The sequence below is a fragment of the Diospyros lotus genome, chromosome 8 (genome assembly GCF_014633365.1).
Source record: "Diospyros lotus cultivar Yz01 chromosome 8, ASM1463336v1, whole genome shotgun sequence".
NCBI classification, from domain to species: Eukaryota; Viridiplantae; Streptophyta; class Magnoliopsida; order Ericales; family Ebenaceae; genus Diospyros; species Diospyros lotus.
The window spans coordinates 35960057-35984785 of NC_068345.1; the positions used below are offsets into that span (position 1 = coordinate 35960057).

Below are 24729 nucleotides of genomic sequence, written 5' to 3' on the forward strand. Positions count from 1 at the left end.
CCACCATGGAATGAAAATCAATGAACCAATGGACTGACGACTATCCAATGGAACAAACCAATGGCGGAGACAATGGTGAGGAAGATCGAGAAAGGAGGCATGGCATTGGGGACTAGGGTCTGGTGGGAAGGAATGAGGTCCATGTGTGATTATAACTCCTGTTGCCCCTGCTTTGTTTTCTGTATATACGCGCACGTACATGTGTGTATATATATATATATATTCAATTTTATAGTTTAATGGAGAAAAATGGTTACTAAAATAAACCTTGCCTTGATGCGTATTTCCTCCAGTTCACCATTCAATCCTTAACATTCATGCATGGAAATTCCAACCCAATTCACTATTTACGATTTCACTGACAACACTTTCTTCATGCAGCACATATGAATTGGCGCATACACACATACATACATATCATAGCTTTTGTAACGCCCCGATCGAGCGATAGGAAGGACCAGAACAACTTACCTTGATGGGCCTACGCGAACTTCTCAAGGGGGTCACCCATCCTTGGATTATCCCAGGTCAAGCACGCTTAACATGGGAGTTTTTTGCTAACATTCAGCCCAAAAGGTATCAAACTGGTGTTGTTTCCTTTCTTACACTATTCTCGATATATACTAACTTCTCTGGGCTCTCGGGATATTACATTCTCCCCCCTTAAGCACATAACGTCCTCGTCATGCGACCTTATAACCAGTCCCAGATCTCTCCCCTTGCATGGTCGATGTGGGATTCACCTAAGGTGCCTGCACGCACCCCCCATAGGGGCCTACAAACAGCCCCCTCAAGACTCAGCCTCCTCGCTAAGGTTTGCCCCACCATCGCGCTCAGAGGATCGGGGGTCGGCTCTAATACCATTTATAACGCCCCGGTCGAGCGATAGGAAGGACCGGAACAACTTACCCTGATGGGCCTACACGAACTTTCCAAGGGGGTCACACATCCTTATATTACCCCAAGTCAAACACGCTTAACATGAGAGTTCTTTGCCAACATTCAGCCCAAAAGGTATCCAGCTGGTGTTGTTTCCTTTCTTACACTATCCTCGATATATACTAATTTCTCTGGGCTCTCGGGGTATTACAGTTTTTCTCTAATTTCCAACTAAGTTTCTCACTGGATTGCAAGAAAAAAAATTCCCTAATCTAGCTCTCTTTCTTCCTGACAGTGACAACAACCTTACCTGAAAATCTTACATCTTTTTTTTTCTAATTGCAGAAACTTTTCAAATTCCTTTCTTGCTGCTGAAGCAAAAGGTCTTTCTCTCCATTTCACTGTCTCTGTTCTTCACATTACTGCACATCTCTTATTCCCAATCCATTTCTGCAAGATTCCTTGTCAGGCAATAGCTTCACCACACCAAATCCCAATTAAACTTTAAAATGAGCTTTTTCCTTCAATTCCGTGATTGTGTTTGTGATGGTGTCACTTTTGCATTCCAACACAATGGAATGCTTTTATCCTTCTTTTGAGTCGGCTCTGTTCATGGCTTTTCTGCCAGTGATTGGTGTCGTCTGCTTGCCACTAGCATTGTGTTTGTGGGGTTTCTGAATGCAGCCAAGGAGGGAAATGAGTTGCAGGTGCAGTCCAAGTCATCACTTTAACGGTGAGAACAGATGGAAGTTAACAGCGGCATAGTTTGAAATAAATAACAAAATTGAGTATGGTTATTTAAAAAATCAAAGTCATTCTAAATTGAAAACACGCTAAAAGGTTGGTATTTTTTTATGTAATTTACTCTATTATGTGTTGTATGTAGCTTCTTGTAAAATAGTTGTTTTGTTGACTTAAATTTATAAAGTTCTTGATGTACTTTTGGATAACTTCGCAACTGCAAAGTAAAATGAAACTCCATACAGGTTTGCAGATATCTTAACACTAAGGAAGAAATTCATTACAAGACAATCATCTGGGAAGCTATGAATAGAGAACATGCAAAGGTAAAATCCACAGACCTGTTTACTTGGGTAGAATGTTTTCTGTTTTCCATCTCCAATTTTTATCTCTGTTTTTGTGTTTTCTTTTCTACAGAAAATTAGAGAAAAATGAAAAACACGTTCATTTCTACCAAATATGAAATCAGTTTTAGATTTCAGATAATGAGAGAATGTGTTTAATATCAGAAAATTTTCGACTTGAACAAAAACTGAAAATAAATTAATTTTGATTTATCCTTAACTTTTAATCACAACGGGAAAATTGGGAACACAATATAAACAAATAATCAAAAGGGAAGTTGGCTACCTATTAAAAAGCGAACACCACCGTTCAAACAAATCTAATCAATCTGTAATTGAAATTCATTAACCCTGCAATTGAAAACGAACACAAGAAGAAAAAGAGAATCCGGTGAGATTGTTAGAAGAAAGAGGGAAAATTAGAGAAGTTTAGGGAGAATTAGAAGAATAGAGAATGGAGGGGGAAGAGAGAAGGGAGAGATTTAGAAAATATCAGAATTTTGGTATTTCATACATTCTTCTAGGTGTGGACAACTTATATACTTGCTGATCCAACCACCCATGTATGGCTAACGGCCTGCACGTTCTGGGAATTACAAGCAATTAGGCTATTTAACTAAGTACAAGTCCTTACAACTGTAACTAATTGGGTTCAACCTCCCAATGCTGTAACTTCCTTAGTACAATTACTCATTCTCTATAGCTTCTCTAATTAAGGCACCTCCCTACATAGCTGGTATGTGACAATTGTCATCCCCTTAGAAATTTCTTGTCCTCGAGAAATGCAAAGGAGGTTGGCAGCCTGAGGAAATTGCTTGAGTAAATTCGGGAGGTATTCCCATGTGTTATTGTTCGAATGAAGGTTGGACCATCACATAAGGATTTGAGTGATAGGTGCACCCTATTTATAGATGATTCTTCTGTCCACTATGGCTTATGGTTCCATGGTGCTGTCATTGGTGGTAGGGAGAGTAGGTAAGGAAGAACTCACCTGCTTTGTTCCCATTGATTTCTTAAGGAGAGAAACATGAAACATTGGATGAGTGTTGGAGTTTTTGGGCAGTTGCAGCGTATAAGCAACATTTCCAATTCTGGTTGTAACTAGAAAAGGACCATAGAATTTAGGGTTCAATTTTGAAATGGGCCTATGCTTTAGAGCCTTTAGATGGCCTGGTTTGAGCTTTAGGCAAACGGCATCCCCAACTTGAAACTCCTTTTTCTCCTCCTGTCTGCAATTTACTTCATTAGGTTCTTGGATGTTGCCAATTTAGTCTTCAACAGTTGTAAGGCTTGTTGCCTCTATTGTAGATAGGTGTCTACAACTGCTACTACAGATGAATTGCTTAAAGTTGGCAATAGAGGTGGCTTGTTGTAACCATAAAGAGCCTCAAAGGGAGACATCTTTATAGAGCTATGGTGGCTGGAGTCGTACCACCATTGAGCTAAGACCAGCCATTTGTGCTAAGTCTTAGACTGCAGGCATTGATTCACTCTCTTCGTTTGGCCATTTGATTTTGGGTGGTCAGCGGTGGACATGTTTAATTTAACCCCTAGTAACTTCATCAACTCCTTCCATAACAAACTTGTAAAAATGTTGTCTCGGTTAGACACTATTGATAAGGGTGTCCCATGGAGTTTCAATACCTGATCTAGGAAGAGTCTGGCTACTTCTTGAGCAGTTGTAGGGATGTGTTAGGCCTAGAAAATGGGCATACTTGTGAATCTGTCTACCACCACCATTATGCAATCCCTCCCTTCTGACTTGGGAAGTCCTTCAATAAAATCCATAGAAATGCTTTCTCAAGGTTGGCCTAGGATAGCCAAAGGTTGTAACAAACCTGGTGTGGCTACTGTTTCAGACTTGCACCTTTTACAGACATTACAACTTAATACAAACCCCATCACAAACTTTTTGAGTCCCGGCCAATGGAAGAGTTGCTTAACCTTTTGGTATGTATTCACTATACTTGAATGCCCCCCTAGGGGAGATTCATGTAAGGCCTGCAATATTCTCCTTTTTAGTTGATCATCACCCCTTATTACCAATCTCCCTTGATATCTAATAAAACCATTGGCAAGGGTATACGGGGGCTTACCCAACAGATCCACCACTAATTGCTCAAATAACTCCTTAGTGTTTCCATCAACTTCATAGCTTGAGGTTACTTCTCGATAATAGTCCGGGACAACAGATGCGATAGCAACAGAGCTCCCTTCCTCATAACACCTTGATAGTGCATCTACAGCTATGTTCTCCCTCCCTTTTCTATATTGTATTACGTAATCTAGGCCCATCAAATTTATCATTCCCTTCCTTTGCAACCAAGTATGTAACTTTTGTTGTAACAAAAATTTCAGACTCTCGCGATCTGTTCTAATCACAAATTTGCTCCATTCCAAATAATGTCTCCATTTGTCCACTGTCATCAACACTGCTAACAACTCCTCATAAATACTCAAACCAAGATGTCAAGATGATAAGGCCTGACTGAGGAATGCTAGGGGTCTATCCTCTTGCACCAAAATTACCCCAATCCCATTAGCACTAGCATTTGTTTCCAAAATGAAAGGTTTATTGAAATTCGATAATCCAAGGGTTGGCACTTCACTTATTACTCTTTTGAGTTTGTCAAATGCTTCCTCGACCTTAGAACTCCATTTGAACCCTTTTTTTTTTTTTTTTCAACAACTCAGTGAGGGGACGACTAATTATCCCATAATTCTTTATAAATCTTCGGTAATAGCTAGTCAACCCCAAGAAACCCCTAAGGCCCCTTAACGTTAGTAGGTTTGGGCTAAGCAACCTTGGCTGTCACCTTGTTGGGATTAATGCTTACCCTTGCATTTGAGATGATACTTAGTACTCCATTTGCCTTTGTGCAAAGATACACTTTGACTCCTTAACATACAATTTGTTGAATCTAAGGACCTCAAAAGTGATTTTCAGGTGGTCTAGGTGCTTGGCAATAGAGTGATTGGAAACAAGAATGTCATAAAAAAAATAGTAGGATGAATTTATGCAAGTAAGGTTCAAAAATTTGGTTCATCAATGTTTGAAAGGTGGTTGGGGCGTTGGTGGGTTCAAAGGACATTACGGTGAACTTATAGTGCCCTTGATGAGTTTTAAAAGTTGTCTTAGGTATGTCTTCAGGCCTCATTCTTATTTGGTGATAGCCAGACCTAAGGTCTAGCTTGATAAAAATTGAAGCATGTTTGAGACTTTGAGTTCATCAAGCAAATCTTCCACAATGGTTATGGGAAACTTGTCTTTGATGGTGATAGCGTTTAGTTGACTATAGTCAACACAAACCACCATCCTTCTTTTTGACAAGTAGCACGGGAGAAGCAAAATTTCTACGACTTGGTTGGATGATACCTCTTTTTAGCAAATCTTTGATTAGTTTTTCAATTTCTGTTTTTCTGTCTAGGTGGGTAACAGTAGGATCTCACATTGATTGGTTCCACATTGGGTTAAAGGTTGATGGCATGATCAAAAGGTCTTTCGGGTGGTAAGGAATTTGGCTCCACAAAGAGCTCCCTAAACTCAAATAAAAGTATCTTAAGTGAGTCAATCTCATGTACCTTTCATTGATCTTGCAATTTGCTGGTTACAGTCACCATCAACTGCCCTGCCTGCTCTTGAGTTTCTCTTGATTGCTTAATAGCATGAATGGAAAATAGTTGGGCCTCTAGGGATAGTTTGTTCTTGAACAACCTTTGTAACTTCCTCCCCGATATCATTTTGCAAACCCCTTTTTCTGGGCTACCTGAGAGGGTCCTTCTTCGGCCATCCTTTTCAAAGACGACGTCCATCTTGTTAAAATCAAAACTAATGGGGCTTACCTCCTTCATCCAGTCCACCCCAAGCACAATATCACACCCTCCCAATTTTAATAATCTCAAATCAGCCACAAATTCTTCTCCATATATCTTCCCAACAAAATCCCATGCAAGCCGACTAGCTAAGGACCTTGTTACCGTTTGCAATTGTCACCGAAAGGGGGTGAGTGTCAATGAGCACACAATTGAGCTTTCTGGTTGTGGGTTCATCCAAAAAACTATGGGTACTACCATTGTCAATAAGCACCATCAATTGACAGTTTTGTACCTTTCCTTGCACCTTGATATTTTTGTTGTTTGCTAATCCCTTTAAAGCATGTAGGGAAATCTCTCCCTTGTCCTCTCCTTCTATTTCCATTGGTCTACTTGGTTCTCCTACATCCACCTCTTCATCCTCTTCTCCTTCCAACAAAAGTAATTGCCTCTTACATTTATGTCCTGGTAAATATTTATCCCCACAACGGTATCACAACCCTGCTTTATCACTTTGCTCCATTATCTATCCTCCCAGTGTTATTAAAGGTGTGCCTAGGCGCACCTTGGGTGCCTGGAATGCTTCCAAGCAGGCGCAAACCGTCAAGGCGCACCTAGGCTTTTTTAATTGTTTTTAGGGTTTTTATTTGACTGTTTATTATTTTATTTAATTTTTTACTATTTAGTGTTTAAATTTATTGCTTCAACTACAAATTTGACAATGAATAAAAGGGCTACTAGTTCAAATGCTCTAATTGAATTTGAACTATATGAAGATGGAGAAGGAGATGATGTGGAAGATGATATTAGAGATGATGCTTCTAATGATGAAAATATGGAAATGTTTGATCTTGATGATGAGGATGATTTTTAGATTATTTAAAATGCATAATTAGTTAATCTTGATTAAAATTTAAGACCTATAAATTGTTTAAGATTTAATTTAAGTTGACTTAAAAGACTCTTATATTGCATCTTTTGGCATTTTTTTATTGTTCTTTTTATTAGTATATGTTGAATTTTTTAATTTCCTTGATAACATACTTGTGAATATATTATTAGAAGTTATGACCTATTTTATACCTTATTCTTCAAATAGGATATATATATATATATATATATATATTTGTAGTTAGCATGCACCTAGTTCCATTAGGTGCGTCTCACCTTGCGCCTTAGGCTCCAACACCCTTTTGTACTTTGGGCCTTTAGTAACACTGCTTCCTCCTTGTGTTTGCACTGTGTTAATCACCGGTAAGGCCAAGTGCCCTTTGTGACCTTGACCCATCTGACCTGCCTCCTTACCCACTCCTCTGTTTCCTACTTGCCAAACTTGGGAATTAACCCCTCTTACATGCATCTTTTGTTTCTTCATCAAGGCCTCTATTGTTAATTCTTGCAATTGGGCACTTTCAGCCGCCTGTTTGATGGTGCAGGGTTGCAGCATCTTCACCATTGGTCTCACCTTATCACTTAAACCATTAACGAAACTTGATACAAAATATTTTTCTGTTAGATGGGGGTTATGGATCATCATCAGTGACCTTAGCTCCTCAAACTTGAGCTGGCAAGTCTGTATTGTCCCTTGTTTAAGTTTATTGAATTCTTCTACTACATCCATCATACTCCTATCCCCAAACCTTTCACACAAGTCATCTGCAAATTCATTCCAGGGACAACCTTTCTTCACCCGGATCCATCATTGGAACTAGACATCTCCTATGCCATTGAAATAGGCAGAAGCTAATGTAATCTTCTGCTGATTGGTCACGTTGTACATAGTGAACATCTGTTCACAACGCCTCACCCACCACCTTGGGTTCTCCCCATCAATTGGTGGTATCTCTTAACTTTGGTGCAGGGAAACTCAACTGATTCTGATTAGCTTGAGTTTATTGTCTCCTTTCCAAAGTGTTCTCCCCCATATTCTCCGGTTCTATCTCAAACTCCAATGTCCCTACTGGTCAATGTCCCATTCCCACTCTGGGAAGGATGGTGAAAAAATTGAATAAAGGAATGGAATAATCATTCATTCACAGCATAGGGAGAATATATACAACCGTATATTAGACTCCCATCATTGGTAGAAGTCTATCTACTTTACAACATATCTTAGGCTTATTTAAAATACAAACTATCTAGCTCTAAATTTTAGGAATTCAACTAACGACTAGATAAGATAAATAGACTTATCTTCTTCTAAGAATTCTGATCTTTATCCGACACTGCACAGCTGCTTTTAATCCCATTATCCATATTTCAAAACCTGACTAATATCTCGCCTAACAGCTTCCGATCCTTCTTGATTTCCACAGATGGGTTCCGACCTCTTCCTAGGAGAAAACTCAGCAGAAAGCCTTACTGGTTGTTGTCTGGAGAACATTCTTATAAACTGCTGCATCGCCCTCATCTAATCGCGTAACAGATTACTCTGTTCTCAATTTTCCTCTTGCCATCTCTCCATCACCCTACCAATCCTCGTCTCCACCACCGTTTCGACCAATGACTCTAGAGTCCCCATCCGTGTCTGCATATCAGCCATTGCTGCCGTGACTTGCTGTAATTGAGACTCCATCTGCTTCATCCTCGTTCCATTGGCCATGGTGACGAACTCCTCAGAAAAGAACACCGCTCAAGAGTGTTGTTTTGATACCAAAATGTCAGCTCCCAAAGGATCTGACCAGTTCTCTTGCCAGAATCTGGTGAGATTGTTAGAAGAAAGGGAGAATTAGAAGAACAGAGAACGGAGGGGGAAGAGAGAAATGAGAGATTTAGAAAATATCAGAATTTTGGTACTTCATACATTCTTCCAGGTGTGGACAGCTTATATACCTGCTGATCCAACCACCCATGTGCGGCTAACGGCCTGCACGTTCTGGGAATTACAAGCAATTAGGCTATTTAACTAAGTACAAGTATTTACAGCTGTAACAAACAGGGTACAACCTCCCAATGCTGTAACTTCCTTAGTACAATTACTCATTCTCTATGGCTTCTCTAATTAAGGTACCTCCCTACATAGCTGGTACATGACAGGGGAAAGTGGAAAAAATCTTGTTGAGCTTTAAAACACACATTTACTAGATTCTATTTGAACCTCCTTTTTTCAAATATCACTCTATTACTAACATAAGCCTCCTTTGTTCTGTAAGTAATATTACTCTGGATTGTCTGCATGTTATGAAGTTTGTAGGCCCTTGAGGAAAGTACTGCTTTATTTCTTGGAAATGGTGACTAGAAAGGTTGTCTTTAGGGAAAAAATAGGGAAGAGGCTTGTTGAGCTTTAAAACACATACTAGTATATTCCGTTGAACTATTTGGTGTTTCAACATTATTTGCTGTGTTTGTTTCCTTTTCCATTCTTCACTGGCTAATCATTGTCTTTTTTTTTGGTTGGGTTTCCATGGTCTCTTCTCTCTTTTTCTTCTTTCTTTCTTTTTTTTTTTTTTGGGGGGGGGGGGGGGGGGGGGGGGGGTTTCAGTTAAACACGAGTTTGTTTAAAGATTATTTCATGTCAGTTTCTGTTTCAGAGATGGAGGTCCACATATTACTTTTGTATAATAAAAATGACATTGAAAAGAAGTCATTAGCCTTTATAAGAGGTGACCAACAGAATGTTTCCAGATTATTTTGTTTTAGTACTGTTGTTCCATGAGGTCCTAGGTTCAAGTTTTGTTGTGTGTGTGTATGTGTTTACCATTATTGATGTGCAATCATTTTTGTATGTCATTGTACCTTAAAGTTTAGTCTATCCACATGTAACCATGTGATTCCATGTGAGGGGCAGTGTTTAAGGCGAACGCTGATTTGTCATTATCAGAAGGGTGAATTCCATCCATAGCCTCATGGTTTGGGCCATTTTTAAAGATATTCCCCAAGTTATCTTGGGTTCCTGTGTCACCATATGTTTATAAGCTAGCCCCCTTGCTTTTAATAGAAGTGATAAGTTACGAAACAAGCTACTCTATAGTACCAATGATCCATCTGGTTGTCTTTGTGTAGATTAAAAAATAAACTGTTTTGTTAGAATGAAAAAGTAGTAATAAGTGCTAAATGGCATCCCCTGTGCATGCAGGTCTCAACTTTCCAAGGGTGGGGGAGGGTTGTTTTTGTATGCAGTGTTAGTATTGCGTTGCAAAGACATTGTTTCCAGAGGGAATTTGGGGTTATAAATATTATTTGGGTTGTGTGTGAACATGAGTTTTTGAATTTCTTAATGCTGAATGCTTGTGGATATCTGATTTACCTTCTTAACATCTTTACCAAGTTTGATGCTGATCGCTTGCTAGAAATAAGTCTTCATTCTGTTTAGTGGAGGTTGGTCTCCCAAGTTGTATGCTTCAATTTGTTTTTTACTTTCATTTTGTCAATAAATGTGAAGTCATACAATAAGTTGCCCCGAGAACTAAAGGAAGCATTGCATGATGACCTTTTTTGTCTTAGTGAAGCTAGAAAGGAAATAAAGCTTCATTCTGTTTGGTGGCGGTTGGTCTCCCAAGTTCTAGGTTTCAATTTGTTTTTACTTTCATTTTCTCAATAAATGTGAAATCATACAATAAGTTGGCCCTAGAACTAAAAGAAGCATCACATGATAACCTTTTTCGTCTTACTGAAACTAGAAAGATGTCTTATTCTTGTCTTACAGTTGTTTTTTTCTTTTTTGCTTCTTTTAAAAAAATTGTAGTGTTTTTATGATATCAGGAACTTGCACTATTATACAGATTTGGATTCATTTTAAAAGAGTGGTTATCTAAGTATACGCATGTGAAGCCCTTTTCCTTATTATTTTGTACCTTTTGAAGTTACCCAAACCCTTTGGGATCTAGATCTTTTTATGATGGATATCTGAATGCTTATGCTGATGATCTCATATCAAAGAATAATCTCAATCAAAGCATTGATGTTTGCTTCTTGCTTTATTTTTGACTAGGAATATTTAACTTTTCAGAGGATGCTTACATTCTTTTGTTGTCCGTCTAAATTATTTGAATTCAATACTGCATAAACTTTACTGAATCTGATACATTTTTCAAATTACCCAGGTGAGGCATGGGAAACGAGCTGCAAAAGCCAAGAAATGTACTCCTGCTAGAAAAGCTCAGAAGATTACTTCTAACACAGAAAATGATAAGGTAATTGGACAAAATTTGAGTGGCCACTTGTGCAAGTTTTTTTGTACTTTCACTTTTGATGTGTTGCAATTTTATTCTTCAAGAGCCAAATTATGGCTTTGAGTGGAACATTTTTCCATTTACATACTTAACTATCAACTATTTGTCTTTTTTTTTTTTTGATCAAAAGGTAAATGTATAAAGATCAAAAGAACTGTACAAGTACACTGGGCATACCCAGGCAAACAATCAGTGACCCATAGAGAGGGTCTCAAATTGAATCAAAACATGAGGATACAAAGTAAAAGTGACCCTGTATACTTGTGTTTTGATCCTACGAATGACAGAGTCAATACAAGGCAAATTGTCCTCAAAAATCTTCCTATTCCTTGTGTTCCAAAAGTAGTAAACAGTGCAGGCAAGGGCAATCCTCTTGACCTTGGCTTGCCACGATGATCCTCGAGCTTCCTTCTTTAACCATTTTAAAGCACTAGGAATAGTGCTCATGAGCCTCAATAGGCCCAGCCATTCACGGATGCTGCCCCAAACAGATGCGCTGAAGGGGCATTGGAAGAAAAGGTGGTTGTTGGTCTCCACATCAGCCCCACAGAGTGCGCAACTTCTGTCTATGTCAAGATAAAGCAGCCTGTCTCTCGTAAGAAGCCTTGCTTTGGCAGCCAGCCAGAGGGCGAAAGCATGCTTAGGCACCACACTCGGGTGCCAAACATCAGCTGCCCAAACCCTCAAAGGGTTTTTGTCGCAGAAGAAATTATAGGCTGATAAAATGGAAAAGCGACCGTTGCTGACCCAGCAAGCTAACCAGGCTATGGCAGCATCATTAGACCCAGCTTCCAGCAGAATTTTGTCCCTGATCCAGCGAAGTTTCATGCCAACTATGTTGGGTTATTGAGGCAGCATGTTGGATTATTTCCATGTCAACCATCCAAATTCCATGACCCCTCTCTTTGAGGATCAAGTATCCATATAAATCTCCAAATGCAAGGCTGTTCAGATGGCATTTGAATCTCCAATTTTTCCATTTGGATATTGAGCCATCTATGATAGATCTCAAACTGTCATCCTCATGAGATGACACATGAATCTCTGTAATCTTTGCCTTAGGAATCAAGCTTTCTGCAGTGCCTCTTCATGTGGCAACGTTGCAGGTGACACATGATGTTTCCATAATCTCTCATTCCAGGGGTCCAGACTTGGTTGACAGTCATGCAAGTCCTCAGTTTGGTGGACAAATTGCTCCACCTTAGTGCTCTGCTCGCCACATATTCCATTGATAGGGATTATTTTGATTGTTTCCTATTTTAATTTTAGATATTAGATTTAGATTAGGATTTATCTTGTTATTTTGTTGTCTCCATTTTTATTAGATAATTATAGTTAATGATAGGATTTGGATTCATAATTCTATTACAGTTGGGATTAGATTTGGCCTATAAATAAGGCTTACAATGTATTCTTTTATTCAGTTTTAGATGATTAAATGACATTGATTTCCCCTCTTTGAGCTTCCTCTTCTCTTGATTTTTCTCTTCTCAAGCTTCTTCCCTTCTTCTTCTTCCCCATTTCTTTATCTACTTTCTGCAATTTTCCCTTCCTGTCCTGCTTTAAATTTGGTATTAGAGCAATTTTTGTGATTATTACGCACCAATAGCTCTCTCTTTTCCCAATTCCTACAGTCTGTATGTGCTTGAGGCTTATCTTAATCACCAGCTTGTCGCTAATACCATTTTAAATTATACTTCTGTGGGGAAGTGAAGACTTCTTTTGTTTACACAATAAAAGAACCTCGACATTGGGTAATATGTAAAAAACTGTTCTCTTACTGGTTCACCATGCACCATAGTTTTTATTTTCTCGTGTAGTATTGGGTAGTGGATGTTGGTCTCAACTGTAACTCTAGTTGATATATTAACTCTAATTATCTTAGTTGCTGTTTCTTCAGAGACGCAGTTCAAAGATCAACTATGATGCTCTAATTGATAAGTTAGCTGTAATTAACATAGTTGCTATTTCTGCAGAGATGCAGTTCAAAGATCAACTATGATGCTCTAATTGATAAGTTAGCTGTAATTAACATAGTTGCTATTTCTGCAGAGATGCAGTTCAAAGATCAACTACGATGCCTTGGAGAAACTAGATGCTGTGTTGGTATGCTTTTTCAACTACTATTTTGGATTCCTCCTCTTCTTCTTTTCTTTCTTTCTTTCTCCTTCTTCAATTTTTTGCTACTGTGCCTACATTGTAGCATTTGACAATGAAAAATAAGCTTGAGGGCCAAGTGGCTTCAGTGTTAACAATCTAATGTTAACTGTCTCACCTTCTGTTTTTCAAGTATGTGCTTGCAATAAATTCAAGGTGACATTCTTCTGTCCCATAAATTGTACACTTTCTCTTGGAGAGGCAAAAAATCAATTGATAATCCTCAGTGAGGAATATTCACTCGCACTCGATGTTACATATTAAATGACTAGATGTCTAAATTCGTGTAGCCATCCCCACCTAATGGAATCATGGATTGTTGTTGTATAAGATGTTACATATTCATGACAAAAATTAAAATCCATTGCTTGTTATGCCATGCAGATTTGGAACTCCTAATCATTGGTCAAGTAGCTAACTATTTTGAAATAGTGCTTACATAATCTACACAAGTTTCTACATTGTATGGAATCAGTGTCAAGTGAAATATCAATTTGAGAGTTTAATTTCCTGTTCTTAGAAAAAAATCCAAGTGAAAGAACAGTTTATTGGTCTCTTGGTATTGAATGATAGATCCAGTATATGCAAGTGTTACCAGGACTAGGGTTGTTTCCCATCTTTGTTATGGTTAGACAGTCTACTAGCATCCTCTGGCATATCCCACTCTGTTGGCATGAAGATTAGCAAGAGAAAGAAAGATCAATTCCAATTCCAAGAACATTTTGGTGGTAGAAGTTTTTGGTAATACAGACTCTAGAGGGCAGGTGAAATGCTGCAATTTCACGGATCCGATGCGATGCCCATTCACCTGTGGGAAGGAAAATCTAGAAGTTAGTATGCTATCAATATGGCTTATTTTTGGTGTTAAGGATATTTTGTAGTTTTTTAGTGTGCAATGGGTGATCTGAGTAACTTGGAAATAGCAGGGTCCTTTATCTGACTGTAACTTTCCCTGGATGTCTCAGTATGATCTTTGATTTCACAGGCTCTCTCCCCCTAAACCCCCATTTCAGTGAACCAAACAGGCCCTTAGTGCCTACTTTAATTCCTAGCAAGCCTTCAACTTGCCATTTGATTTCATAGACTCTCTCCATAGAATGCCTTGGATTTCTCATTTTTTAGCTCCTGGTCCTGTTCAAGTTCAAAATCTATCCAAATTCCTAGTACGGCTTTTTAACTCGCCATCTTTCTTGCTTCCTCTCAACAAGGGTAACAGTGATTAGAAAGCAATAAAGGCGGAAATTGTAATTAACCGTAATTTTTTTAATATTGTCGTGATTACTATATATGCTCTTTTAGCATGAAGGGGTGACAAGAAGATACATCATCCGCTTTGTTTCTATATTATCTTGTGGTCTGAGACTCTGAAGTAGGGATACTTCTCATGACGGTGTGATATTGTTTCTAATACCTACATTTGTTGAGCACTTCCAAACTTGTGTTGGGTACTCCTAAATGCGTCTTGTAATTACACAAACACACATATTACTTGATAGACACTTGGGAAATATATGGATCTTAAATTTAGTAAAAATAAAAATGTGGATGATGTTATGGTGAGACTTGAAGATCTAAGATAAAAAAAAATAAAAAGGATTAGTTTATCCCAGATCACAATTTGAATGTGTAGTCATAGAAGAAAAGACATATTTAGAAATAAAATTATTAGTAATAAGGTTGAAGTGGTGCCTATTAAAAAGAAGATGCATGAAACATGTTTTAAATAATTTTATTTGTACTGAGCAAATAATAATAATAATTTGGGTTTCTGAGACAAGACCAATGATGCACTTGTAAATAGAGTAAATGGAATGAAAAAAGTTTATAGTAAAAGAGGTAGAGGAACACAAAGCAAAAAAAAGAAACTTCCTAGAAACTATTAGGCATGGCATAGAATATGATCGTGGATATTGATGAACTGAACCCACCTAGTGGGATTAAGACTACTTGTTGGCGTGCAGGTTACATACACTTGCGGGCACTCATGTTTGTGACAAGATGTTGCATGTTTATGGGCTAAATAAGTTAGAATTACATTGTAAGTTTAAAAAATATGTTATATTATTATAAAATAAAAACAATACAAGTCAGAATTGCAATGTTGGTTCCCATATGGTTTATCCCTTAAAACAGTTAGTTTTAAGAACGTTAAATTTTAAATATTTTTTATGGTAGAAATGTTCTAGAGTAGACAACAAGACTTTTTTATCACACTTATTTCTTATTATGTAGAATATGGATATTTTTATGTCTTTATTGGTTGACCTCTCCCTACCATGCTGTGCTTTCTCTTTTTAAGAAAATTGTTGTGTTAAGAGTGTCTATATAGTCTCATGTTGCTCCATGCCTACACCCATGCTTCTTAGAAGCGAGGTCACCCATTGTTTGCTTCTGTCCTGGTCTTGAATCTCTTTGTAGATACACAAATTTAGTTACTTTTCTGACTTAAAGATGGCAAGAACTTTTGAATTATGCTGGCAATAGGAAATGTTTTTACTTGGAAAAGGTAATTTTGGCAGGTTGCATATTAGTCCTCCCAGATTGCTTACTTGAATAGGTGATTTCTACTCCTAACATTTTTTCTTCTCTACCTTTTTTGGTATTCATCTTTACATCCAATTTTTAGTGGACGTAAATTTTTTTCTCCTTTTCATTTGACCCATCTTGCTTCCCAATAAACAAGGAAATACAACTCCCTTGAACTAGATTTAGCTAGAATATTTCTTTCAAATCCAGGCTCATTTCTTGCCACTGCGAAAAGTCATTGATGAGATTGTTTGCTGAATTTACCATTGTTCAAATCTAACAAATTAGGCTACAATGTGGTGATATTCTATTTGGCTCTTAGTTTCTTTCACTCATCTGAGATTTCTTACTTGTATGTGACATTAGTTACAAATGAGGGATGGCTGTTAGTCTGTACGCATTCATATATTCACTTTTGGTATGTCTTTACAGAATGAAGACCCCAAAAATGTGGACATAGAGAATACGCCTTCGTATTCTCACAACAGTACATCGGAGTTGAACCCAAAGCTCAGCTCTGAAGGTCCAGAGTCTGGAAAAGAGGACTACAACGGTCAGTTCGTGCAGGGAACCGACTACAATGAAGGTGAAGATGCCTGCACAGATTTTGATAGTACGTCATATGATGGATATGGAGAAGATGGATTTGGGCATGATTGGGATTACGACGAAGAGGAGTGAAATCAAGCCGTGGAAAATTCAATTCCTGGAGTGTGCATGTGTGTGTGTGGAGCAGAATTACTGGGATAAAATTTGCTCCCATACCAATTTTGTATAAATGGGATATACATATATATATATATATAAATGTTTGAAACATCAAAGTAGTGATAATAGAAAGCTTCTAATGATTTTTTAGTGCTAAGGCGGTGGTGGACTTGATCATGCTAAGGTGGTTCTTTGATGCCAAGTTAAGTAAAGTAGCCTTTAGGACAGGACAATTTATCCCTCGGGTAGGTAGCCTCAAGTAATTTATTTTTCTTAATTTCTAGTTAAGAAATCGATCCTATTCCTTTTCCTTCCCAATTTGCTATTATCCAGTTGGATTTTCCAAAAATTATGCGAGATTGAAACTAACTAGGCCAAGCCAAATTCGTAGTTTTTTAGAAAACCTATAATTCATATAACTACGAATTAATACAAAATTTGTAAAAAGGGGTAGGAGATGAAGCAAATTAATGTCTTTTATTTGTGGCGAAAGTGCATTCACATAATTTATGTAATTTTCTTTGCTAGATAATTTATGACTTCATCATTATTGCCCTTTAGATTGAAAAATCTAAATTCGAAAAGGTGGGTAATGTATGATATTGTTATTTTTATAATTATGTCTTAATTTAGTGGGGTTTTTTTTTTTTTTTTTTTTTTAGTTTTTAATATGTAAATGAATTTAAATCAATAACAAGATTTTCTTTTGCCGTTAAAAAATTAGATAAAAAGAAATGGGCTCCTTCTAGGGATGATAAGGATGATTGGCAACAATGCCTAAAAACTTTTATTGTAGCAATTTTTCTTTTTTACGGTGACAAGCTTTATCTTCTTTCTTTCTTTTCTTTTGCCTTTCACTTTTTTATCTCTCTTTCTTGTTAATTTTAATCATGCACAAATCCACTTGATTATGGCTAAAAGAGATTAATGACAATATGATAAAGGTGAGAGAAAATGAAAAGAGAATTTAATAAAGTCAATAAAATGACGTAAGAAGATGAAGACATGAAGGAGCACTGACCTCCTAATATCTGTAAGATATGCATGAAAATAACGTTCTCACACATTACCTTTTTTAAATTTGTTTCAACAGTGAGAAGATGGAAGAGAAAAGTGGGGAGATATATGGTTTTGGTGGGTCAAAAAGGAAAAGGAAAGAAAGAGAATCCCTTTTCCCACCATTCACGCACATTAAATTAAGAGACAAAACTTGAAATCAGCGGCAGCGGCAGAAGGGATTATTAAATTTAGTTAATCATTTAAACAAAGGGCTGCTTGTAATGGACGGCTGGATGTTCTTTACCTAACTGCACTTATCTTCAACTTCTTTGGGTGAAGAGAAAAAGAAAAAAAAAAGAAAAAAAGAGGACCAAAAGACAAATGCAAAGCAAAGAAGCAATTCTTAATAATTGGATGGTCTAGTTGTTGTATTTCATTTTCTGGGATCTTTCTTGTACTTGACAAGAACAGAGAGGTAACAGCTTCTGAATCGTTATTTTTATCATTCATTTTCACTAAAAAAAAAAATTGATTTTGGTTGGGGCGGCTAGCTAATGATATAGTGGGATTTTGCATTATTATTGTTATTATGAAAGAATGGATGGATCATATTATTATTGTGTATATATATACAAGGAAAGCGTGTGATTGTATTATTAATTGCAGATAATGAGAAAAAGGAATAATAAGATATACACAGCTTCATATATTATATATATATATGTATGCGCAATGCAGTAGTTTTCGAGGGAGCTTCAGCGCCCATCTGCCGCTTTGCTTGCTTGCTTGTGAACATCTATCTATCCAGAGCCTCGCATCATCAGTGGAGGAAAGATGATCGAAGGCAACCGGGTCATGGTCATAAGGTGAAAGAAGGGGCTGTGCCTGGCTCCCTGTATGCCACTCGCAGACTGCAATCCCCTCCTTTTGATTGCCCTCTTGGTCGAGTGGCGTACAAGGAGCCAAGCACACCCCACCCACCCCCCAACTCCTCCCCCCCCCCCCCCCCCCCCCCCCCCCCGCCCCCCAACCCCTCTTCTCAATGTCTGGTCTTGACAGTTTCAAATTTCCATGGCAGCTGAGAATTGTACGTGTCTTTCCCTCATGCCTCTTGATGAAAAATATGAAATTTCTTTGCTACTCCTAGGATATGGGTACCTCTGAATCTGGGCCGTTGGATCACTTGCTCAAGCCAAGCAACCGTCGGATCAAGTTTGCTCGGTCGGGGAGGTAGTTTGGACAGTTAGACGACACGACTGCATCTATTGAATTTTTTGAGGTATGTATTTACTATCAATTTAACTTTGGGTTAATTATTTTTACTTATCAAAAACAAAATAATTAATATCTAAAACTAAAGAAAAGATGCATCTTGGATCAAAATTTTTAAGTCAAATCAAGTTTAATAAGTTTATATAGCTGTGACAAATTCTTAACTTCAACTTCAAGTGTACAACGAATTAGTAAATCCATATTTATGGCACTGCCACTGCCTTGTTTGTTTGTTAGAGTAAACTATAAACGTATAATGTAATAATATTAATTCGTTCACTACAATATATATGGCCTAACAATTGACTTTTCAATTGTCATATGGCAGTATTTTTCTTTTTGTTCTTATTATTATTGATTGATGACAACTCACAATGTCATTACCCTTTGAATAGTGATATATTTGTTAGCTTGTGAATGGCAGTATCTTTTCAATTAATTACTATTTGGCCTTTCAAATATCTCATAATTATGATTCTTTCATAATATCTATCTATATAGAAAAGAAATCAAAATTCTCTTTCCATGTTAAGATATAAAGTCGATTCCTCCTTTTAATTCTTTAACAACCAATATGGCAATATTATTTGAATCCAATTATATGATGGAATTAATTCTACATACCTTATGTTGCAAGATGGTGAAATGCCTTTTATTTTTATGAAAATTCATGTCTTTGTATTATAATTAAGCATAGTAATATTCTAATTAATATCATAATATCGAAATAGGCACGACATGCTTTGCTTTTGTGCTTTTGTATTTTGGACATATGTTATCGCTTATATTTTTGTGAAAAATTTATGTCTTTATCAATACTATTTTCGTAACACACTATTACTGAAATAACACAACACAACAATACCAAACAAATTCCAAATCCATTTCAACCCATTTTGTAGGCTGATTAGCAGTGACTAATACCATCTAAGACAATATTACTTTGCTTGGCATTTTTAGAAGAATGGGATTAAATAAGCCTAAGTACTAATTTATCCCACCAAAGTGGGATAGCATAATAGCTTGAATACCAAAAGGGGCTTGTAACAATAATAAATCTATTATTTAGTTAACATTTTATTATTGTGATGTAGATTTAGAAAGGCATTAGGTATTAAATAATTATTTTGAAAAATGACAATTATAAAAATAAATAACTTATTAATGATTGTAAATTACATTAACAATTCGAATTTTAGGGTACTCCAATTTTTCACTTATATAAAAATTTCAATTATTTAACATTACATTTTTAATATTATAAAATTATATTTTATATTTCCATGCTTTCTCTCTTGTCAGTCCACAAACACAATGTAGTATTAATAAGGGTGGCTAATTAAGTTGAAAGTGCTCTTAAATAATATTGAAAGATTATAAATCGATATTTTTTTTATCATTCACATAATTTGTAGACGTAGATGTATCCAACCAATCGAACACACAAATTGAAAGTAATCTTAATTGGACATTGATCACACAAAGTGAAAGCTCCCATGAAATATGGTTTTAATTGACATCTCTGAGGGGGCTGCTTAATTGTTGATCTCAATCTAATCAAACGCCAATAAAAGAGAAATTATAAAGTTCAAATACCCTTAAATATTAAGCGTTAATACACAACGTAGAATATTTCATAAAAAATCATGGATGGCTACATGTATCAACGTGATGACAGGCCCGATGATCGAATCAGACTTCATCCAATCATGAAGTCCGATCGGGACTTCATTTGCAGATGAACCCCGATTGGATTTGCTTCATGAAGTTTGATCGGGCTTCATCCAGAGGCAATAACAACAAGGCGACGAGATGGTTAGCAGCAATTGACGCGAGGGACAACGGCGAGGCGATGGCAAGATGCAGTGACGATCGCATGAGGTGTTACAACGAGGTGACGGCAAGATGCAGCGACAGTAGCACGAGACGTTGTAGTGGGGCGACGAGAGGATGCATCGACGGTCGGCAAGGCAATGATAAGGCGAGGGGAGACAAAGCTTGCTAGAGACGGCCATGGCTGAGGAGAGAAGAGGTGGCCAAGGGCAAGGATGAATTTGCAAATTGGGTGAGAACATTTTTGTTATTTGACGTCTTTAATCGCTTTCTTAATAATTTAATTATTTGTACAAAAAATATTTTTCTAAAATATATGCACTTCACAAAAAAAAGGAAATGCGTACCCTAGATGAGTGCTCTTTTGTTAGCCTATAAATTATTGAACACAACTTCGTTGAAGAAAGAGAAAAGTGAGAATGGACATATGTGAGACGAACCAAATGTGTTGTATCCTCATCGACCCCAAAAAGTTTGCTCCGCATCCCTCTGCGAGTCTCCTCTTTTACCACTTGGTCTATAATAGAGCAAGCAGAATGAGGACTCATAACCTGTAATTACAAGGTACAATCACCAGGTCAAGGAATTAATATACAGTGAGATGCTAGAAAATGAAGTGTCTTCAAACCATTACACACCTGACTTCTGGTAGGATCGACGATCTGATAGTTTAACTTACATCAGAACTTGAAAGGGTCGCTTTTCATCTACATCTTCACCTGTGGCTCTCATGGCAGCGACACTTGTTGTCTCAACAATTTTAGCACATTTGCTCTTGGGGTTGCCATGTGATGTTAAAACTGCAAGAACAAGTCATGTCAAGAAATGATCAATTTAGATATCTGGGATCAATAATCTTAGAGGATCAATTTAGATAGCTGGGATCAATAATCTTAGAGGAAAATTTAAGACAACTATAAGAACAACTTTGTTATATGAATAACAAATATCACGTAAGATAAAATTGAAAATGAAATTATTTGTAAAAAAATTAGAGTAGCTTATATAAAAGATAAAATGAATGAAATATGATTAAGATGACCAAGTCATGTGAAAAGAAGACTGTCGTAGGCTCCTGCAAGGAGGATGAATGGAATCAAACATATACTTTGTTAAAGAGATCAGGCATAAACCAAAAATATTTTTTAAAAAATCTTAGTGAGGGATATCTAGATTTTGCATTAACGTGGCTGTTAGAAATGTAGAATCGCTTGTGCGGTATGCAAAGCGATTCTAGAGTTCCAACATATAATCACTTGTTTTTTACATATAAACCCGCTTGTCAAAAATGTGGCTCTTTCCTGACATAGCAAAAGGATATACCCATTTCTAACTTCTTGTTGGTCTAGATATACTAGAAAGTACAATCTACTGAACGAAAATACCATTCCTGGTGTGAATTGTGGACAAACCCATATTAGGAAGTTGAAATAGAGACCAAATGTAGGCACAACTGTTTATTTCATGCATAATACCAACATAAAATAACCACAATGATGGACTTACCTCAATCAAGATGATTATTTTCAAGCTGTTTGTCAAGTTCAGTAGAATTTCTCAACTCTACCAGCACTCTTCCATTTTCTAACTATTTTCCAGCACTTTTTCTCACCAGTACACTTCTTCCTTGAGAGCTTTTATCTCTAAAATTTCTTGTGCTTTTAAAAACAAGAAGGTGAGCCCTATTTATAGGTCGTGGGAGCAACAGTCCAGCAGGTTCAAGATGCTAAAGGACAACTCACCCGTCATGCTGCTGGGTGGCAGCTTCCTTGGCTAAACATGCCATCTAGCTAGCCTTAGTTTCAGCTCTTATTTGAAACCATGCTTACAGGTAGCAGTTCCTAAAGATTGAGCAATGGAGAGAAAGCGAGAGGTAGATGGGTGCAGGAGAATTAGTTTTGAAAGCCTGAACCGGATCTGAAAGAAAAAATTGGAGAAAAAGAAAATCCCCTACTGTGAAGACATAACAAAGGTGGAATTGGAGTCAATTTGTCAACTTTGTTAAACATTGTTGTGTTCTTATTAATATTAATCGAAGGCAAAGGTATGAAATTAAAGTATAATTTAATTTGAGATATTTGAAAAGAGTTTATTTTTATTTTTACACCTCTAAATTTGCTGAGTACTATTATATGATTATCTATTATGTTTTAGAAAAATCTTTATAATATAGTTTTAGTTAATATATATCTATAAACCTCCAAAATCTATTATCTGACAGTTGCCAGTAGCCACCCACAATATCAAAATGAGGTGTTCAAATGTGATCTCTCTTTCTAATTACACAGTGAAGTTATGAGACCAGTTCCATTATCAGTTCAAGTCTCACCAAAACTATAATCTCGCAGGCCTGCAATGCGATATCCGTCTCGGCCAAGCTTGAACTTGACAACACTGATTTCATCGTTGCAAGCATGTGCCCAGAACAAGAACCTCACCAAAGGCAAAGAAATCCACGCCTTCATGCTCGTCGATGGCTTCCTTAGCTCCCCACTCTCCACAACCAGCTTAATCAGCATGTACTCCAAGTGTAACGCCATTGCAGATGCCTTAAGGGTCTTCCACACGCTCTCGGCCGATTACCACAACGTGTTTACTTACAACGCCATCGTAGCTGGGTTCGTCGCCAATGAGATGCCGAAACCCGCCATAGAATCTTACTGGCGTATGCGGGTGGCCGGCATTATGCCGGACAGGTTTACTTTTCCATGTGTAATTAAGGCTTGTTCGGATGTTAAGGGGGTATTAGAGACCATGAAGATTCATGGGTTGTTGTTTAAATTTGGTTTGGAGTTGGATATATATGTTGGGAGCGCCTTGGTTCATTCTTATCTGAAATTTGGCTTCATGGACGGGGCCCATCAAGTGTTTGATGAATTGCCTAACAGAGATGTTGTGCTGTGGAATGCTATGATTAATGGGTTTTCACACATTGGCCAGTTTGATAGAGCACTGGATGTTTATAAGAAGATGGGTGAACAAGGGGTTGTTCCGAGTAAATTTACAGTAACTGGGATCTTATCAATCTTTGCTATAATGGGGGACCTCAATAGTGGGAGGGCAATTCACGGGTTTGTGCTAAAAATGGGTCATGATTCTGGTGTTGCGGTTTTGAATGCGTTGATCGATATGTATGGGAAATGCAAATGCATCAAGGATTCGATGACTATTTTTGAGATGATCCCTGAGAGGGATATATTTTCATGGAACTCCATAATATGTATTCATGAACAGTGTAGTGATCATGATGGAGCTTTGAGGTTGTTTAGTAGGATGTTGCGTGCGGGGGTTAAACCTGATCTGGTCACAGTCACCAACGTGCTGCCCGCTTGCGCTCATCTTGCAGCCCTGATCCATGGCAAGGAGATTCATAGTTACATGATCGTTAACGGACTGGAGAACGATGATGATGGTGAGGATGAACAGGATGATGATATCTATGTTAAAAATGCAGTTATGGATATGTACGCAAAATGTGGGCATATGAGAGAAGCTCGATTAATTTTCGATAGGATGAGCCATAAAGATGTGGCATCGTGGAACATCATGATTAAGGGCTATGGAATGCATGGGTTTGGTGTCGAGGCGCTAGATCTGTTTTCTGGCATGCACGATGCACAATTGAAGCCCGATGACGTCACCTTTGTTGGGGTTTTGTCAGCTTGTAGCCATGCAGGTCTGTTGAGCCAAGGCAGAGAATTTCTTGCACAAATGCAGTCACAATATGGGGTGGTTCCAGCCATTGAGCATTACACCTGTGTGATTGACATGCTTGGTAGGGCAGGGCGGCTAGAAGAGGCTTACGAACTAGTGTCAGCTATGCCAATAGAGGCCAACCCAGTGGTGTGGAGGGCTTTCCTAGCAGCTTGTCTGCTCCACGGCGATGCAGTTTTGGCTGAAGTTGCTGCAGAGCGCGCACTTGAACTTCAGCCAGAGCATTGTGGAAGTTACGTATTAATGTCAAATGTTTATGGTGCAGCTGGTCGATATGAGGATGTATCAGAAGTGAGACATGCTATGAGGCAACATAATGTGAAGAAGGCGCCAGGTTGCAGTTGGATTGAACTGGGTGATGGTTTGCACGTATTTGTTACCGGTGATCGAACACATCCTGAAGATTACCTCATTTATACTAGTTTAAATTCACTAACTGCTCGCCTCTATGAGTATGGATATATGCCAAATGCTTAACAGAAGGATACAATATTCTTTTTACTGATTGATAATAAAAGAACGGTTATTATCAATGTAAAATTAAACTACAGCCTAGATTGTTTTTAGTTGTT

At 37.6% G+C, this 24729-nt stretch overlaps 2 protein-coding genes across 15 annotated transcripts in view; both read left to right on the forward strand.

The window, feature by feature from the left end:
- The window catches only part of LOC127807847 (uncharacterized), a 35608-nt gene extending 19112 nt beyond the window's left edge, over nucleotides 1-16496 (forward strand). For 5 of the 6 annotated variants that reach the window (XM_052346004.1, XM_052346005.1, XM_052346002.1 and 2 more), the window contains 4 exons: nucleotides 1866-1946; nucleotides 10820-10909; nucleotides 13001-13054; nucleotides 16064-16496. In XM_052346004.1, the coding sequence (XP_052201964.1) occupies nucleotides 1866-1946; nucleotides 10820-10909; nucleotides 13001-13054; nucleotides 16064-16312 (474 nt within the window). In that variant the 3' untranslated portion in view covers nucleotides 16313-16496. Of the gene's footprint in view, nucleotides 1-1865; nucleotides 1947-10819; nucleotides 10910-12924; nucleotides 13055-16063 lie in introns of all 6 variants that reach the window. The other variant, XM_052346006.1, reaches the window with a different exon arrangement.
- Nucleotides 16497-17736: 1240 nt separating this feature from the next.
- LOC127807107 (pentatricopeptide repeat-containing protein At3g14730) lies at nucleotides 17737-24723 on the forward strand. Of its 9 annotated transcripts, none has more exons than XM_052344737.1 (4): nucleotides 17738-18204; nucleotides 18417-20675; nucleotides 22116-22415; nucleotides 22792-24723. In XM_052344737.1, exon 4 carries the CDS (start codon nucleotides 22799-22801, stop codon nucleotides 24632-24634), a length of 1836 nt encoding a protein of 611 aa, XP_052200697.1. In that variant the 5' UTR covers nucleotides 17738-18204; nucleotides 18417-20675; nucleotides 22116-22415; nucleotides 22792-22798; the 3' UTR covers nucleotides 24635-24723. The 9 variants fall into 9 exon arrangements, with proteins under 9 accessions (XP_052200696.1, XP_052200697.1, XP_052200698.1 ...); XM_052344738.1 differs by having other exon boundaries at nucleotides 22275-22415; XM_052344733.1 differs by lacking the exon at nucleotides 22116-22415 and having other exon boundaries at nucleotides 18417-18617; nucleotides 20289-20675.
- Nucleotides 24724-24729: the final 6 nt, after the last annotated feature.